Raw genomic sequence first — 20,106 nt, 5'->3', positions numbered from 1 at the left:
AGTCTGAAGGGAAGCAGAATGCTGCAGAACTCAGAGCTCTTTGGAGAAGACAAGGGTACCAGACTCGGACCTTGATTTCTATAAGCCCTTAACACCTTGTTAAGGTAATTTGCAATATTGTTGGGAACTACTGGGAAGGTAGTTGTTGTTTTGCTGTGTTGTAAATGTTGGAGTTTATTGTTTCAGGGTTTTCTTGTGTGGTTGTAATGGGTGAGAGTTCTCCTGGAAACCTTCATCATGTTGCAACCTGTTCATCAAGCCCTTGGAGTCTTCAAAACCAACCACCAGCAAAGAAGAATTTGGACTTGGCAATATCAGTAGACTGTAAATAGAAGGACTTGAAATGCAACCTGAACAGGACCTTGAATTGTAACGTTAAATGTTGATGTTTAATGTTAATTGTAAAGAGAAATAAACCATATTGTTGTTTAAAAATTGTTGTTGCAACTCATTCCAAGTACTGCCCCACAGAACTCACAAGCTGAGGTTACATTCGCACATACAACTTTTTCTTTGATCATTTATTGGTCTCCTGCTTTGCTAATAGACAGGATTTTGGAGGATAGGAATTTTATTAATAAAAGCAAATAGGGGATCCAAAACTCTAAGCATCAGTAGTGACTGGGGACAAAATGGATTCACAAGCCCTTCCCTGTCTCTTCCAACTAGATGCCCAGGTCAGAAGAACCCCTCAGCAGCCCCAGGCCTTCGCTTGATGACATACTCTTCCCCTTGCTCTTCAAGAGTGCCTGGGTAACCACCAACGACCACCAAGGACTCTTAAGGGTTGCCAGACGGAGTCATATATATGATAGATTACCCACACACCCGGCACTTTACATTTAGGAAGATGGGTAGCTCTGTAATCTATTCCTATCAGTCAGAGTAACATTAAATTGGAACCAAAGGCAAGCAGAGTTCAAACAAAGATTTAGATGTTTATTTATTTACAAGGAAACTGAAGTGAATCAGGAAGGGTTTTGAGCCAAAAATCACATTAATAATTATATACAAGAAGTTGGTTCAGAGAAGATATTTGTTTGATACTTTAATGTCTTTAAATTGCTGTTACAAGGGTAGCACTAGTCACGGACTCTGGTGCCTTCAGGTTTGTTACAGTCACTTAGAAAAATTCTCAGGAGGTTTTCTTTCACTGTTTGGAAATCTCTAATTCCAGTGCTGACAAGACTTAATTCCTCACTTAAGTGTAAGTGACACAGGTCCTAAACCCCTAACTCCTAGACTATCTCCTTTATCTGAGATGTCTGTTTCACACAGTGCTTACCAGAGAAGGACTTGTGGTTTTCCTCCAGGAAACCTAATCCTTTTTCTATTTATACTTCCACCATCCTCAGGAGCTTCATTGCCCCATATCTGGGTGAGTTCTCCTCAGAGAAACTAAACCAGAGGTGGGATCCAACCAGTTCTCACCACTTCTCTAGAAGTGGTTACTAATTTTTTCTGAGTGCCGAGAAGGGGTTACTAAAGCAACCTCCCTGCCCAATAGGGACTGGAGGTGTGTGTGTGCGGCGACACCACTGTTTTAATCCCACCACCATCGGAACCTGTTATTAAAATTTTTGGATCCCACCATTGAACTAAACCAAGTCATCAGTGTGATTAATTAGGGTTTCTGTGTAAAGGTTACCTACAGGACCTTGAAGCAGATTTCTTCACAGAAATCTGCCATTGACCCTTACTCTCTCACAGAACTGGCCTTCAGCCTGTATATCAGCATTACCCCCTCTGGCATTCTCCACAGTTTATCCCTCCACACCGACTGCCTTCCAGTTAAGAATACCCAGCAGTTCTTGCTAGCCAATCAGGGTAGTCTCCATTAACCCTTTAGGCTCTCAATATTCTACTGTTACCCAAACTGGGTCCTGAGATGTTAAGAAAAGTGGGCATATAAATATTTTAAGTAACTTTGTACAATCCATCTTTAAAGGCTCCTATGCCTGTAACTATCATTATACCCTGAGACTGTGAGTTCCACAAGTTAGTTATGTATTGTATGACGTTCTTTCTTTTGTTGATCCTGTACTGACTGCCATCAACTTTACTGGGTGCCCTAGTTCTAGTATTTTGAGAGGAACAAAGTGTTCTCTTTGTCTGCAGACCATGCATATCCCTCATTCCACTATCAATATATCTAATTCTCAACATGATTTAAATTCAGAGACTGGACATGAGCAGACCAGAAGGATTTTTCTACAAACTAGAGAAAACCTCAGGTTGGCAGAAAAATCTGAAATCTACCCCAAAAAGTTCCAATAAGGGGTTACACAAAAGAAGCAGCATTTGTAACTTTAAAAACAAATGTTCTTTGTGGCCACTACTTTTCTACAAGCAAACACAAGAGCAATGTGTCACAGTACTAACAGAGTTCAAATCTTGATTTCAGCAAAAGGCAGGGGAAGGCAGCTGTACCCTTCATGGTCTGTTTTAGTTTTTGAGGACTCATTTGGGGCCAGCAGCACCTGATGGCTGGCTACCACATAACTTCCATGACACATATATGACTGGCAGCTTGCTACTGTTCAAAAGCAGCCACCACCTGAATGTCAGTGTGGTATAGTGGCTAGAGTTTCAGACTAGGATCTGGGAGATTCAGATTCAAATTTTCCAGGTGATTATGGATGACCTAAGTCCAGTCACATACTTTCAGCCTAACCAATCACACAGAACTGTTGTGATGATAAAATAGAGAGGGCAACAATGTACGCTGTTCTGAGTCCCCACTGTGGAGAAAAATGGGGTGTAAATGTGGTAAGTAGGTTGGTCAGTAGGAAGGAGGAAGCAGGAAAAGGGGAGATGATATGTAGGCTGCCAGGAAGAGAGAAAGAGGAAACAGTATGAAGATGGTCTGAGGGGAAAGTGAGGTCCCCCTGCAAGTCCTTGCAAATGTCCTACCATTCAAGTGTATGCCTCCAAGCATCTTCATCAGACATTTCCCAGGAAGAGGCTGCCCAGGGGAGGAAAAGCTGAACACAAAGGTAGGTTGACTGGGGAATGTGAAGGATAGAATGAAGTAGGAAAGGAAGACAGCCTATTGGAGCTTTCAAGGAAGGTAAAGAGGATGAAGCCCTCACAGGTTCCCCATTTTTTTCTAAACAGAAAAGTCACAAACCCATTAAGCCTTTCCTTTTAGGAAAGGTGCTTCAGTACTCTGATATTTTTGGTTACCTTTGCCGTATCATTTTTAGTTCTTTTTCAATTACAGTGATCAGAATTATATACAGCATTTCAAATTCAGCTGAGGTCATTATAGAAGTTAGTGGGTATAGTGATCCTGACTATTTCATTTTCAGTCTCTTTTCTAATAACCCCTATCATAAAATTTAATGTATATTGACTATTTCCATTTTATAATCCAAAGATTTATAATTAAAACATTTGTTTAAACTTACAAAATGTTACCAGCTGCAACCCTAAAACTTTCCACAAAAATATTTCCTGACTACAACCATCAATCCACTCTTTTTTAAATAATCTCCTTGAACTCCTACCAAAGTCAGTTGCACTATACTACAGTAAGCAGTTTGGAAATAGCTGCCTTGGCATTTCTCTGCCCCAAGATTTCTTATACGCTTGCATTTTTTTTCAGAAAGCAAGATCTAATAATGTATCCATCTTATCAAAGAATTGTGCAGATAAATTTAGGCTACAATGTTGTTATCAGCACAACATGGCCTAAATTTATCTACTCTATAAATTGGAGGGACTCCATTGGGTCAGAGATGACCTGTAATAAATAATTTACTACAAAACCATCACATTGCTATTTCACTGCAAATTCATTTCCATGAGTCTATTGCCCGGTTTCACCAGAGTTACACAAAGCCTTAAATGGTCCCATCTCATCTCTGGATCCCCCCAAATCTTCCCTGTCAGATACTGGAAGACTTTACATCCAAGTCTTTGCACTATCATTCCCCAGTTGACTCTTTGGGATTGCAGTCTAATAGTCTAGGCTGTATCATAAAAATTAAAGTCTACGGGAAGGTAAGAGTTACTACCTGCCAGGAGCAGGGAGAGTGGTCAGGGAAAGTCAGGAAACTTCTATTTTCCTGATGGAGTTTTCATCTGGGGCCTTTTAAAAATTTCTTTTAGCCATCAAGTCAGACTTAAGGCAACCCAGTAGGGTTTTCAAGACAAGAGACATTTAAAGGTGGTTTACCATTGCTTGCTTCAGCATCATGACCCTGGTATTCCTTGGAGTTTGCCCAACCAAATACTAACCAGTGCCAACCTTGCTTAGCTTCTGAGATCTGACATCAGGCTAGTCTAACAGCATTAATATAGTGGTGAAGAGTAGGGGAGAAACACAGGGAAGATAACAAAGAAGTTTTCCCTGTGTTCCAAATTGTTGTTTCTTATTTCTTCCTGGCAGAAAACTATTTTGGAAGCTTTAGAGATCTGCAGTCTAAATAAATGCAGAAAGCAGAGATTAATTAAGCAAATTTTTCTAATTCAGCAGCCAATTTCACCTTTGCCCCTCACATTGTGTATTTAGCAAAAGATCTGAACATGAAGCCCCATCCAGCAAACCTCAAATCAACCAGGATGATTATATGTTGATGAATCCAGAATTACCAGCTGAACTCAGTGATTATATGCACCCTACATTTACAATCATGGAATGATTACATCAGCAAAATCTATCACTTTCTACATGGACAATTCGTAAGCGTGATTAGGTCCTCAAGAACGCATATAAGTGAAAAAAGCTTTGAATATGGAAATCTCTCACTGGGATCAGTTAGTTTCCTTGGTCCAACACTGCTGTTCATTCAGACTTTTAACTAAGCCATCTTTCAAAACCATTTCAGTGTGCTTTAATCTGAAAACCGCTTTTTTAGCTGCTCAATGATCTATATTTTTATGCTGCAGCTGGGTTTTTAGTGGCAGATTTTAAGGTTTGTTAATGTTGTCTTTTATGCTTTATTTTATAACTGCCCTTAGGCATGGTTCCATGAAGAAAGAACACAGAAATCTGCTAAATAAATAAATGCTATTTGGTTCAGGAGATTGAGAACAATGTATTTTGATTTACCAGTGGTTTTCTGGAACATGGCCTTGCACAGGTGTTACTAATGATGTCCAAACTTTGCAGTTGCATAAGATACTTGTTAGTCTATAAAGAGGATCATATTCAAAAATTGACATATTGTATCACAAATATTCTGCCCATTTAGCCATTTACTGATGCAGGGTAGGAGTGGTACCTGAAAGTGGTTAATGTTGTCCAAACAATGCTGTAATACATGGAGGATACTTCCAAGAACCAGGACAAAGATAGATCAGAATACTTAATTACTGTTACAAATATCCTCTGAAGCTGGATTAGACTGTCTGACTGAATAAACCTATTTATCTAATTAGATTGCTTTTAGCCCCAACTTCTCTAAAATTATAAATTCAGCATGTCAATTTTAATTAAAAATTTACAGAAAATCTTCATATATTACTTCAGTCAGGAATTACTCACCTAGCTGAATCCCATATCAAATCTTACAGGTTTTAACAGAACTAGTTTCTGAGATAAGATACTCAAGATCACACTTTAAACTACTCAATTGGAACCCATCACACGAAGCCTCTAAGACAGCAGCAAGAATCACATGTGAGCAAATATATTGGCTTAAATCTTCCAGCATTTTCCCACAGCAGAAATACTTCCACCCTTTCAGTTACATAATTAAACACATTAAACTAATAAAATGCTATGTAAATCTTTTCAATATACTCCAGTTTAACATTTCTTTAACGCCTATTAATATTTTTTGATTTGATTTTGTTGGCAGTTTTATTAATTAATTAACTAATTAATTAATTAATTAATTAATTAACTAATTAATTAGACTTATAGGCCGCCTCATCCTTGAAGGGCTCTTTTGTTAAGAAACAGTCTTTTGCAACTTATACTCTAATCCTAAAAAGAGTTAGCACAGGATTTTACGGTTAGACTGCAACACTGTACATAAATACTAGTAAGTACGCTCCAGTGAATTCACTGAGATTACTTGAGACTGAACAAGTTTGTATTCAGGATGTCAGAATTCATTCAGAAGATTCATGTAACTCAATTTGGTCAAAACAATCAGTTCTTTCCAGGATAATTCTCGATGTTATAAAAATCTACACAATTATAAAACAGTCTGCAGAAGTCCTCTGTTAAACCAAGATGTTTATTACAGATCAAAGCAGCATCACAGGAATTATGATCGTGGTCTCTCTTTCTTGCCTTTGTACAAAGCTAAAAGAGAAACATTGGCGACTTTGACAACTTTGAAGCGAACTCCTGGGATGTCACCAACAGCATGACCCTTCCGACCAAAACCAGCTACTAGGACTTCATCATTTTCCTATAGCATAAAAAAACACAACAAGAAATGCTTAATCACAACAATTATACAACCAAGGATATCACTTTCCCTCAATAAAACTTACAGTACTATATGTCAACTAATGCTATTCTCAATAGTTCCACAAATGCAAATACCTCAATGAAGTTCAAACAACCATCATTAGGAACAAAGGCTGTTATTTTCTTGCCATTCTTGATGAGCTGGACTCTGACACACTTCCTGATGGCTGAATTTGGCTGCTTGGCCTCCACACCACTAAAACATACAATGTAACAAGAGAGATGCTGTTATGACAAATATTTCTACAAACTGAATTTAGTAATGAAAAACACAATTATTCCTATTCAAGATCAAGATCACAGCTGAGACTTAAATTTGCCTTAAGACTAAAATGAAATCTAAAGGCTTTAACACAAAATACCTCCAAACAGAGCACTCTTTATAATCCAGGTTTAAGTAAATTAACAGATCAAATCCATGGATTCTTGCTCAGAGGTATTGCAAATTCAATGCAATTTTGCTGCAGGCCTTAATTTTATATAGGGTAAAACAAATCAAAAATTGTTTACTTTGAATTAAGGTAAATTATGTAAATTAAATTTGAAAGACATTACAATGAATAACTACTTCTGGTGTTTACCAACACCCCCTTTTTAACTTGTTTAAAAAATGGTTGAAGACTAGGTTAAAAGATGGTTCTGTAGCCAGTATGGTGAAATTACAATTTTTACAAACTCCAGTGCAACACAATAACTCTCTAGAAAGAGACAGAGCATTCTTACTAGCTCTAGAAGCTTTGCAATTTCAGAAATGTTAAAGGGGGGCTCAATTCAACAATTAGTTACCATCTGTAATTTGTGCAGCCGCATTTTTTAAATAAATCCCACTGAATTCAACTGGAATAATGTACAAGTAAACATAAATAGAATTGGGTTGCAGCATTATAATCTGTGCATTATATATGTGGCAATTCACCCAATATATCTAAACAAAATATCAAAGAGATTAGAAGGACCTAATTCTACAGAGGCTTGGAACCAGACATGTGCTAAGCTAAGTGGATGTGAGAAAAGATAAACATATAATAAAAATAACAGGGCATAAATATGCTGTTCTAAGATGTCCCAAGGCCCTTCTATTATTGGCAAAAAGTAAAAAAATTCACAGCCCCGCCTCACTTTTCATTGTCAAAGCTTCACTCACACTTTTTCCAGGACAATTCCTTTGGCATGGGAAGCTCCTCCAAAGGGGTTGGCCTTCAGAGCAGTACCCAGGTGAGCCTTCTTATACTGCTTATCATGCCACTTCTGATCCCGGCGGTGACTGCGCAGCTTCCTGGCAGTACGAAGCCCACGACACTTACCTGGAAGGCAAATAGAGAGCCAATCAGGAAAGCAAAGCAGGAGCAGGCCAAGGTAATGAAATAAAGTGTACCACTTCATGCTTTATATGGAGAAGCAGTTTCCCTGTTCTGCTAGCTACAATAATCACAACCACATTGCAAATACAAGATGCAGCTACAACACAACCAGCCAACAGAGCAGTTTCACTGGTGCAATAAAACAGGGGTCCAACAATATCTCTTTTTTGCCATCAATTCAATAATGACCCCGTAAAGTTTTCAAGGTAAGAGACATTCAGAGAAGGGTTGTCACTTCCTGCCTTCCCATCACAACCTGGCATTCCTTGGAGGTCTCCCATCCAAATATTTGCCAGGGTCAAATTCAACTTAGCTTCTGAGATCTGACAAGATCAGACTAGTGTGGGCTATCCAGGTCAAGGCCCAGACACCATAAGAATAACAAAATGGACCTCAAAATGTGTTCATCACATTCATCTCTTTCTTTGTTACAATCATACATAATACCACATTGGCTGAATCTAGAATTTCTCCCTGGTACTTTTTGGATGCATAGGAGGGAGGGGGAGGCTTAAGCCTCAGTGTTCCGGGGGGGGGGGGGTTGCAGGAAGAGACTCCACCCCTATTGATTTAGCCCAGTCTCTCCACCTGGAAATAAGTTAATGTTAATTTTAAAGCAACAAGAGTCTTTTATAGTGGCAGTGGAAATGGTGGGGGCAGGAGGTGGTTCACATCCCGCTCCATCCAAAAAAAACCCCACCTCTCATTGCTTTAAAATTAAGATTATCTTATTTTCAGGTGAGCAGCACTGCAGCTGGGAAGAGACTGAGGGTGGAGACAAGGTCAGAGAGGACACTTTCCCTGGCCAGTCACTACCCCCAGCCTCCTCCCTGGCCACAGCATCACTTGCCTGAAAGTAAGTTAATTTTAAAGCAACCAGAGGCTTTTTTTCTCTTCCTCTCACTTTCCCCCATTTCCCTTCCCCCTTTCTCTTCCTTTCCCCCGTTTTTTCTCTCCCCCCCCCCCTTTGTCTGGATGAAGGATACACCACTGAGTAGCACTGTGTGAGAACAAGATCATGGGGGCGGACAGTAAGTTAAACATGAGCAGTCAGTGTGATGAAGCCTCAAAAGGGCTAATGCGACATTGGGCTGTATCAATAGGGGAACAGCATCCAGATCGCAAGAGGTCCGGGGAGCCAGGGGTGTTGCAGTTTGACAGCTTGCCCTGGGCACTATTTTCTGTAGATACGCCCTTGAATCTTTTAAAACCACATCCAAGGTAGGAATCTACCCCTTGCAGAAGTGAAAAAGCCTAATTTCCGATCTCAAGCCTCTGCCACCCTCGTCCACCTTTGGCAAACTATCAGACAGACTCCTCTCACTCACCCATGATGCCAAGAATGTAATAGAGGAGAATCCACAAGTCCCCGCGACGCTTCAGTGAGGACCTCCGCAGGACAACCACCTTCGCGCCTGACTCATAACAGTTCCACCAAGTCGGCTGAGCGAAGCAGAGGGGCTCGCTATGTGTCATACACGTGGGATAATGTGGCCATCTCACATATTTGGGGCAGGGGGTGGAGGCACGAGAGCTGTACAGAGCCTGAACTGCCGGTTTTCCTTTCAGAAACGCTATTGGCAGTGCTTCTCTAAATAGACATTTTATCTTTGATGAAGATGGCGGGAGGGGGGATTGAACTGCCTTAGTACTGGGAATTCAATCGGCATCCAGCTCCATCTAATGCTGAAAGTGCCAATGAGGACTGCAAAGACTTCCGGGCATTTTTTTTTTTAAAAAAAACCGCTTTCCTATCTCTGTGGCTTGACTATATACACCTTGGATAGGAATTTCTTTTGCATGTAGGAAAAGAGGAAGCCCCAACATGAGATGTGTTGACCGCCCTGACCTGAGCAAGGACGTTTAGGAGGATATGGAAACCAAGAGCCGCCATGAGTCAAAACTTAGCGACTTGACGGCACGCGACATACAGACACAGTTCATGGAGAGCCAAGATGTAGCCAAGGTGTCTTCCGCCTATAGACTGGGCAAGCTGTAGACTACTACTCCCACAATGCATCGCACAACCCGTATCCCCCGAGTCTCTAACAAAGAAAAAAAATCCTATTTTGTGATGCATGATGGGTAATGCTTCTCTGACTAGGCATTAGGTTAGACAGCCTTTCTCGAGGTCCTTGGAGCGGGGAGAGTGTGCCGCCGTGGATTGTGGGCCTTTCTCTTCTCCTCGGGATCGGCGTTGGGCGGCATGGGTGAGTGGGTGACTAAGGAGGGCCCGTTGTGGGGAAGAACGGAGACCCTCACGGCCACTGCTGTGTGAGAAGGGTGGCTCGTGGATCTGAACACGCCTCGTGCTCTTCCTTTCCTGATAACTGGCGTTTCTCGATCTCTGGAGGAGGAAGCCACGCGGGCAGCTTCCTTGGAGGCAGGCCTGGGTGTGATGAAGGGGCATCAGGGGTCTTCTTCGTGGATACCCTGAGGAAAGAGAGCAGTGAAGGCGAAAACCTGCGTCTGGGGACTGTGACTTCTGTTGTGTGTCCCACCCGCCTCCAAAAATTCTCCTTTCAAGACACGTGCAGGCAGGCTATTAGGACGATGTTTTAATGACCTCGTGGTGGCAGTCCAGCAGTTGAAGGGCGATGTGTCTGCATTTTTGCCTTCCATTATCCCGTTTGATATGGCTTGCTTTTGGATAAAGAGAAGGCATGAGGTGTCTCATCATCTCAAGAAGTCGCAGAGACAGCTGATTTTCAATTACAGTTTGCATTTTGTGTCTTTTTTCAAAAATCTCTGACTGGTGATCATACCTTCCTCTTCTCCCCAATTTTATCCTCATACTAATCCTGTGAGATATGTCAGGCTCAAAATGAGCTAGGGTTACTAGCTGGTTGTTGGTCCAGTCATGTGAAGATGTGGAAATGAAGCCACAGGATGCCTTTTCTGCCTTTCTGTTTCCTCCTGCTGCTCATTTGTGGGAATGTAGGAAGGATCGTGGGAATGTAGGAAGGATCGATGGAATCCCTCTTACTGGAAGAGGGTATTTGGGGTTCCTAGCAGAGAGTGACTAGTTCAAAGGCACCATGAGCCTGAACCCCAGGTCTTAATCCAGCACACTAGACACTGCACTACAAGAATAAACCAATCATTCCACTTCACCAAAGGAAGTAGAGAATTGTAAATCTTATACTCCACATAAGCCATCTGTGCAGACTCTTTGAGGCCCCATCCCCTGGCAGGTATAACATTACATTAAAATACTATGGAGATACAATGGTAGATTTTGAACTTAATGGGGAAAGTTCTATTTGTCCCCCAGAGGAAGCTGTTAACTATATCCTTTTCTGTTTGTAATGCACCAGTGTTGCTTTCCTTTTTCACCTGCTGTCAGTGGTGTAGCTGTAGTTCTGTTGGAGCAACTGAGTCTGGGTCTAAAGGCATTTCAGGAAGTGACAACACAATTGTTAGCATATTGGGTCTGTGAATCTTTTCATACCTCATGAAAGAGAGTTGGGTTGGTTGGATTGAGTCGTGTAAATGCTACTAATTTATTTTCTGCTATCTTAATATTTTCTAATGCTCTGGTTCTTAGGTAAGTGTCGTGGACTTCGTACTGCCAGGAAACTGCGCAGTCACCGCCGGGATCAGAAGTGGCATGACAAGCAGTATAAAAAGGCCCACCTGGGCACTGCTCTGAAGGCCAACCCCTTTGGGGGAGCTTCCCATGCCAAAGGAATTGTCCTAGAAAAAGTGTGAGTTTCATTTAATAATTCTTCATGGTATTACTTTTGACTGAAAGCCTGGTTGCACTGTACAGTTGAACTGGAGTTAAATGCATCTTAAGTGTGTGATCACAAATACATTGTTACAAATACATTCTGGCACCTAATACTTAGGAAAGCTTATCAGTGCTAGCAATAGAAAATATCAGCCCCCAGCTTAATATTATACTAGCTTTCTGGATATTTTGGTGTAATTTTATTATATTTATATCCCATCCTTTTCTGACTATTGTCCGACTCAGGGCAACTGTAGTAAATTTTTGTGCGAGAAAATGAGTAAACCAATGAAAGAAAGAAATGGATTTGGGCTGGGGCTATTTAATGTAGTCAGTCTCTTCATTTAAAATTATTTTTACATTATGTAATTTTTTTCTTTAAGGAAATAAAACATAATGTTAATATACCTTGAAAGTGTCGTTGGCATGTTATAACCTCTACTGAGGAGTTCAGTTACCTTAAATAATGCTTCAGAACTTTTTTCACAGCTGGTTTGTTGAATAGTTTTTAATCTAAATTAAATTTAAGATTTTCTTATACATGGATATTCTACCTTATAGTTCTTGTTAGGTTCAGTATTTCTGCAAAATGTACCTACTTTCATCTAACCTCAATGAATTTGATTTCTTAGCCTTCTATCTCTGTTCTGACAATAAATATGTATGTCTTCATTATTCCCATTTTAGTGGTGTAGAGGCTAAGCAGCCAAATTCTGCCATCAGGAAGTGTGTCAGAGTCCAGCTCATCAAGAACGGCAAGAAAATAACAGCCTTTGTTCCTAATGATGGTTGTTTGAACTTCATTGAGGTAAATAACTTTTCCAGCTCTGCAGAGTAGTTGTACATGAACAACAGTTTTGTACAAGTCCATCTCATTGCTTTGTCAGCAGCAGAAATAGCAAAGACTTGTAATGCCTTATGGATCAGCTAATTTATTGTGATATCAGGTGTCATGACACAGCTCAAATCATCAGATGCACGAAGGTTGATATGGCATCTCTCCTAACTGCATGTGATGTGGAAACTGGTTTACTGTATTCCACAATAAGTTCTTGAAACCTTATCTACAAACACACACACACACACACACACACACACACACACACACAAAACTGTTATAATAAATTATGATTTGAACCTCTGTGGTGTTTTGCAACTTTAGAATAGTGAGCATTGGACAAACAGCGTATGACTATGCAGGAATGGGTCTGCACAATTTGAGGGGCTCACTTCTTCAAGTACAGACCCTATTTCTGAAGAATGTAGAAACCATCCCTGTCTTCCTTGATCGTGAGAAGCATAGTGAAAATAGTCAAGAGCATAAGGGGAAACAAGCTGTAACTGAACCCCACTAAAGTAGAGGTTATGCAAGTTAGAGAAGTTGATAATTTGAAGACATTGCCATCTTTGGATGGGATCGCTCTGTCACTGGCAGATCATGTGAAAAGATGTTCAATGTATTGTCGAAGGCTTTCACGGCCGGAATCACTTGGAGGTTCTGGTCAGCCCGGAAACCACACAGCACCCATGTGAAAAGATTTGATCCTGTTTATTGAGAGACAGATCAGCATTGTTGCCAGAAGTACCTTCTTCCCGTTACTCCCAGTTCATAAATTGATCGCTTGTTTTTAGACAATTCCATTCTACTTTAACTTCAAGGCTGGATTACTTGAGTACTTTCTTGAGTACTTTCAAGGGGCTGTCCTTAAAGACACCTTGGAAACTACAAGTTAGAAAGTGACATTGTTGACTAAGGCATTCAGTGTCTAAAACATATAACTCTGGCTGCCAGTATGTTTTGGGTTTCAATTTAAAGTGTTTAGATTTAGAGCCTTACTTAGCCTGAACTTACAAGGGACTACCTTTTCCTGCATGAACTTGCATTGCCAAATCCATTCACTGTGGCAGTTCCGTCTCTGCATCTCTTCCTTCAGGAAAATTAGAACAGTGGTGACCTGCTCCAGAACTTTTCAGTGATAGCCCTGGAGCAGGTAGCAAGTAGAAGTGTGAGCCATACTGTGTTTTTTTCTCAACCTGTGAAAAACACTTTAAAAATCTTGTTTAAAAGAACTGTTAACCTTAGTTCATTGAACTGATTTGGTTAGTGTAACACTTGTGATTTCTACACTGTTACCCCAGAATACAGTGAGTTGGATCCCATGATAACATTAATGCAAGGCTTATAACTTGAGTTTTCTAGGGTAGCATCACACAACCTTTGGGACTACCTTTCTTTCTGTAGGGTTATTTGAGAATTGGTGATAGTTGTTGAGTGACACAGATAAATGTGCACAGATAATAGTGAAGTTTTTTTCAAGAACCAAGTTTGTTTATTGTAGAATATTTGTCTTACTTTTCTTCCAGTCAGCAAGGCTCAGCTTTAGTATTTATTTGTATTCACTAATTCATACCATGAATTTGTATAAAGTGGCATTTTATTGTATAATTGCAGGAGAACGACGAGGTTCTGGTCGCTGGCTTTGGTCGAAAGGGTCATGCTGTTGGTGACATTCCTGGAGTTCGTTTCAAGGTCGTCAAAGTAGCGAATGTTTCTCTGCTAGCCTTGTACAAAGGCAAGAAGGAGAGACCAAGATCATAAAACTATTTGAACCTTTAAGATGGTCAATAAAGTTTTCTCATAAATTCTTTTGTGCCTGCTACTGTGTGGAATTGTGCTTTTTAGCATTTGTCTTCTAGCTGTATCCTGGGTCATCCAGGGTTGACTGGGACTTTCTTTTGAGTATACCTGATTAGGTTTGTTCCCCCAATACCACAATTCTGTTGTTAATTCCATAGAACTTCATCTTGGCCCAGTTTAAATTTCATTTATTTTGCAAAAAAAAAAAAAGACCCTTGCTGATTGCAGTGGTGAGAAAACTTTTTGTAACTGTTTAATCAGCTTGCAATTTCCCCATCAAACTTTGCCACTTCACTGTTTCCTTAAGTCCCTGTCATTTATGTATATTAAATAGTAGGAGTTCAGATGGGGATTTTTCAGGGAGCTGTTATGGGTCGGATCCTTATTACTATCAGCTGAGTTATGTTCTCAGACTGAAAATTTTTTGGTCAGCCGTCTCCTTGATTTCCTAGTAGTCAAAGTATGAGAGAAAGGTAGGGTATGCCAAGGGAGGGGGAATAACAAAAAAATCACCTTCCAAGCCACAAATTGAAGCATCATTTTCATAGAATAGGAGTTACTATGTCAATGGAAGACTGCCCTGGGCTCCAACTCAATATATGTTTCTCAGTTTTCATCTGGTTTCCAAAACAGCTTGTAAAAATTAAGCTAACGTTAAAGAAAAAAGTAAGTATAACATATTTGGGGGTGCGGGGTACTGAGATAAACTGGGTGTGGACAGTATGGAGGGGTTTCTCCATATGGCTGTTTCCTCCCTTATGGTGCATTCACTTACTGCCATTTGTGGGGGAAATCCTGTTTATTCATACCCTATAGTCTAGTTTGTAGCAAGTTAGCAGCTAAATCCGTTAGAGGAAGCGGGTTGTGAGCGAAGGACATAGTTTCTGGCATTTATCCATCTGCTACAGCCAGTTAAACTGCCAGGTTCTATTTCCAGTTTTTAGAACATGGGTCATTTAATGTGAACCAAACAGTCCAAACATTATTTCCACAACTTGTCCTCAGTCCATGACTACTAAATGTCAATCCCTATCCTGTGAGCATGACTCTGCCAAAATTAAGGAGTTTAAGCTCCACTGATTAAAATAGAATTCACGGCATATGCTTAAATCAATGTGTGTTTGTGTGAACGCATGCTATCAAATCACAGCTGACTTATGGCGACTTTGCAGTGTTTTGAAGGCAAGAGAGGTTCAGAGATGATTTGCCATTGCCTTCCCCTATGTAGGCTGATAAAATTCTGACAGAGCTATGACTAGCTCAGTGTCATCCAGCAGGCTTCACATGGAAGAGTTTAGCCTACGAGGTTGTGGGGTGCGTGTGTAGGAGGATGGGGGGAGCCTTTGTTTTTCTGATTCTTTTAGTTACCCTTTATTTTAGTTTTATTCTGCTTCCAGACGGGCTTAATAGGCTTGCAGCGGTTTGCAGGATTCTCTTCTCTTGGCCTGTTTTAGAATTAACTGCTTTTTCTTTTCTTTGGCCCCTTCCGAACATGCAAAATAATGTGTTTTCAAACCACTTTCACAACTGTTTGCAAGTGGATTTAGCTTTTCCGCACAGCTTCAAAGAGCACTGAAAGCAGTTTGAAAGTGCATTATTCTGCATGTGCGGAATGAGCCTTTGTTTCTAAAAGGTGTTTAATTTATAACAGGTTTGTGCTTGTCTCTTGGGCCCTCCGGTTTAATATTGGTAGGAGTTCAGTTTACCACATTGACTGTGGTTCTGCTGGGAGAATAAAACTGCAAAGATTGTCATGCCCTTATATAAAGCCGTGGTGCGACCGCACTTGGAGTACTGTGTTCAGTTCTGGTTGCCACATCTCAAAAAGGATATTGAAGAGATAGAAAAAGTGCAGAGAAGGACAACGAGGATGATTGAAGGATTGGAGCACCTTCCTTATGAGGAGAGGCTGCAGAGTTTGGGACTCTTTAGCTTGGAGAGGAGACGTCTGAGGGGAGATATGATTGAAGTCTATAAAATTATGCATGGGGTAGAAAATGTTGACAGAGAGAAATTTTTCTCTCTTTCTCACAATACTAGAACCAGGGGCATAAGCATTGAAAATGCTGGGGGAAGAGAATTAGGACTAATAAAAAAGGAAACTTACTTCTTCACGCAACGTGTGATTGGTAAAGTTTACAGAATATGCTACCACAGTGAGGTGGTGGTGATGGCCACTAACCTGGATAGCTTCTTTAAAAGGGGCTTGGACAGATTTATGGAGGAGAAGTCGATTTATGGCTACCAATCTTGGATCCTCTTTGATCTGGGATTGCAAATGCCTTAACAGTCCAAGGTGCTTGGGAGCAACAGCCGCAGAAGGCCATTGCTTTCACATCCTGCATGTGAGCTCCCAAAGGCACCTGGTGGGCCACTGCGAGTAGCAGAGAGCTGGACTAGATGGACTCTGGTCAGATCCAGCTGTCTTGTTCTTATGTTCTTATGAGTCTTTAGTTTGATGTTAGTTATTTTGGGCTTTGGTTCTGTTGCCTTTGGAGGATTTTGGCCAGTGGTTGCTTTCTTCTGTCAAAAGTGTGGTATTTCTCCTCCCGCAGGAAACAATGGAGACAAATAGGATAGCTAAGGGATATATAGAATTTGAACCCCTTGATTCAGTTTATCTGAATCTTCTGGGGTCTTTAGTGAAGTGGCCAGATTAGGTTTCCTGCAATTTTGGTGAATTTGCTTGAAAAACAACCATTCCAGATCCCTGGAAAGTGCCTCCCCAATAATTCAGAATTCCAGGGGGGAAAACAGTATTGAGGACAGTGGTATAATAATCCAGAGTGGTATAACAGTGGTATAATAATCCAGAACAGTGGTATGAAAACCATTCCTGAAATCTGAATCCAAAAGATGCTGAATTTTTTTCTCCCAAGTGCACATCTCTAAACCCAGTGTAGATGGATTTGTATGCAAAATCCTAACAAATGTCAAAGATTCAGCACCAAAGTGGGATATGCCTTGCTCTTTAAAGAACGCGTTACTAGGGAGTTATTAGGAATGCTGCATTGCATACTTCCACTGCTTCCAGTAGCTTTTTTAGTCTTCAACATGATCAGTCTACTAGATTGCATCAACTGTATCTTGGTTACTCTTGATGGCTGTGCCAGCTCTGATTCACCCTACTACTGCTCCGTTCAGAAAAGGCCTTTCACTTCCCAGAGAGAATGAAGCTTGTGTCTCAGTACATCCAGAGTTTGGATGCTCAAGTCAATACAGTGACTAACAGTTCTATTCCTAAGCATAAATATATCCTTATAGGTCCATTGAAGCCAATGGCCTTAGAAGGGTGCAATTTAGGATGGCATTGTAGTACAATTTGATTTCACATCAGCTTTCTAAGGCCCTGCTGAATGTAAGAAGATATTCCACAAGGCACTCATATCAACACATTGATTCATTTATAGTCTTCCTTTCTCACTGAGACATGAGGCACATTACCTGATTTAAGGCAATGTAATTAAAATAGCTGTGCTTTGTTTGAGAAAAGCAGAATTGTAAGTCAAAAGTGCCACCACAGCTCTGGTTAATCTTGTTTTGGAGAACATACTCACCCTATATAATACATTTAGGCTATCCCTTTGGTATACTTGGCCTCTTTATTGGTCTAGCACTGTGGTGGCGAACCTATGGAACTCCAGATGTTCATGGACTACAATTCCCATCATCCCCTGCCACCATGGCCAATTGTAGTCCATAAACATCTGGAGTGTCATAAGTTCGCCACCACTGGTCTAGAACATCCACAAAGACTTGGTTTCTAAAAGAGCTTTGGAATCATTGCATTGTTGCAGTTGATATCTTATGCCTGCCTAGAGATTGTCATTGGAATTTTTGCAACTAATGAAGAAATGCTTTGAGCTTCTGGCATCTTGCAGTCTTTTAATTCATAAGACAGTTTTTCTGATAGCAATTATTTCCACTGACCAAACAACTGAACTGAGTGCACTGATATCTTAGTGTTTTCTTCCAGTTACACTTGTCTTGAGACACATTATTCACCTTTAAGATTGTTTCAGGCTTTTAGTGGGTTCAAGATATTGTGCTCCCATTTTTGTTTCTTCGACTAGATATAATAGAGAGCACTATGTATGTCATCTTCTTTCATAGTTTACCTGAACAGGGTTAATATCCACTGCATGGAATCTACACTGTTTCTTTGTTATGGTGTTCCAAACAAGGAAACTAAAGTGTTTGCCATTGGTTATGAGGATAGTATGCTCAGGAAAGTGAATTTATGAGGCTCCCATCAGCACAAGAGAAACTACCATGAGAAAAGAGAGGTAGTCCATTTGTAACTGATATTCTTCAAGTGGCCATTAGTTCAATTGTAGAACCATCCCTCGCCTCTATATCTGTCCTCTACTGCTGCCGCACCTATAAAAGCATGCATGTGCATTCAGGAGACTTGCTAGTCTTAAACTTGAGAAAGTTCCAAGGCCATCTCTGCACAGGTGCTGATCATATTGCAGTGTGTGACATGTGACCCTCAGAAGATCAGTTACAGAAAAGAAGTGTCAACCGTAAATCTGATCTCTTATTTAGACTTTATAAATATTTGTTCATGAAACCCAGAAGAGACAAACTACATACTTCAAGACCATACTTTATATTCCTTTCCATTTAAAACTAAGCAATATAGTGAACAAATCAATCTCATCAGGGTCTGTATGATCATTTCTCTTAAATTGTCATCCGCTGATTACTAACACATGATTTTTTAGTATTTTCTGTAGGAAAGTAGTCTGGAAATAAGTTTTCTTTTCATACTTAGGAAAATGTTGGGAGAAAATAATGAGAAGGAAACATGGCTTTTCAAATTTGGGATAATGCTGCTAAGGAAACTTGAACCATTAAGCTAAAGTGCTTCTATCAAATGCTGACAGGTAGCACCTTTGCTTTTATGCACTGAAAGATAGGTGCAATCATTTGATGATAAATCAGTATGCATCCAAAAGACAAACAGTAACCCTCTTTATACTTTCAGCTTCTCTGTTTAATGCATGTTCTAGTGCAATTTACAAATATGCTCCTATATTAAGTGCAGAAATGGGAATTACCTCCTTTGTTATTTTCACCTCACCAAACCTGAATTTAAAAGGAATATCATTACTTCTGGAAACTTGGCTAATGAGAAGAAAACCTCCAAGGACAGATTGTGAAGCTGCAGCGCATTTAGTGGAATGTTGGCACGTAGCCACCTATCTGCCTTGACTGGTTGCATGATTATGACAGTACAGGAGCTGAGGGAAAGTGTCATGGGCATTGTAATGAGGAAATAAAACAGCAATATGCCTGGGCAGCCAGAACTGGAGGGGTGTGCTGAAGGCATCTAGCATTAGCAGCCTCCATACTAACGCTAATGGGTTCCAACAATCACAGTGGTCTGCAGATCACACAAACAGGTGCTTTAACAGGGTAAGTAAACCCAGAGCTGGGGAACAGCTGTTCCGTTTTCCAAAACACAGTAAAGAGAAGGAGGTGCTGAAAAATGTAGTCCTGATATTCCACATTACTAGTACATTGGCGCCAGAGGTACAAACTTGATGGCTTGGCTCAGGTATGAGGAGATGAAGGGATATCCCAGCTCAGGTATTGGAAGGAAGCCTGATTATCTGTCTCTGGGATGGTTTGAGTTTAGGTTCAGCTGTGGCATCTGTGCATGGGAAATCCCTCCACCTGGCTTTATAGTTGAAAGCTATTGTTTCTGTATTGTCCTATGCCAGGAAGAGGTGCCAATCTTGCATACTGTCTGGTAGACAGACACTTCCTGAGCCAGAATTAGTGATTTTTAAAAAACACATTGAGTTAATGTGTTACTGAATTAACTTTGTATTTTCGTTTACATGCCCATAAAATTGGATTATTTTTTTTTACAAATATTCAGTGTCTACTATTAGAATGGGAAACTGCTAAACTGGGAGGGGGAAATTTGTTGGCA

At 40.4% G+C, this 20,106-nt stretch overlaps 2 protein-coding genes across 2 annotated transcripts; one reads left to right on the top strand and one right to left on the bottom strand.

The window, feature by feature from the left end:
• Nucleotides 1-6,177: 6,177 nt before the first annotated feature.
• LOC125437103 (40S ribosomal protein S23-like) lies at nucleotides 6,178-9,741 on the bottom strand. Its single transcript, XM_048504472.1, has 4 exons — nucleotides 9,120-9,741; nucleotides 7,575-7,734; nucleotides 6,506-6,626; nucleotides 6,178-6,368 (listed from the first exon to the last, which is right to left on the bottom strand). The coding sequence occupies exons 1-4, from the start codon at nucleotides 9,265-9,267 to the stop codon at nucleotides 6,222-6,224; spliced, it is 576 nt and encodes a 191-aa protein (XP_048360429.1). The 5' UTR covers nucleotides 9,268-9,741; the 3' UTR covers nucleotides 6,178-6,221.
• A 126-nt stretch (nucleotides 9,742-9,867) lies between these two features.
• On the top strand, nucleotides 9,868-14,170 carry RPS23 (ribosomal protein S23). Its single transcript, XM_048503393.1, has 4 exons — nucleotides 9,868-10,001; nucleotides 11,339-11,498; nucleotides 12,212-12,332; nucleotides 13,977-14,170. Exons 1-4 carry the CDS (start codon nucleotides 9,998-10,000, stop codon nucleotides 14,121-14,123), a joined length of 432 nt encoding a protein of 143 aa, XP_048359350.1. The 5' UTR covers nucleotides 9,868-9,997; the 3' UTR covers nucleotides 14,124-14,170.
• The last annotated feature ends 5,936 nt before the right edge of the window (nucleotides 14,171-20,106 follow it).

This window comes from Sphaerodactylus townsendi, linkage group LG07 (genome assembly GCF_021028975.2).
Source record: "Sphaerodactylus townsendi isolate TG3544 linkage group LG07, MPM_Stown_v2.3, whole genome shotgun sequence".
NCBI classification, from domain to species: Eukaryota; Metazoa; Chordata; class Lepidosauria; order Squamata; family Sphaerodactylidae; genus Sphaerodactylus; species Sphaerodactylus townsendi.
Note: the sequence above shows the minus strand (reverse complement) of the source record. Positions and strands in the feature narration are given on the sequence as shown.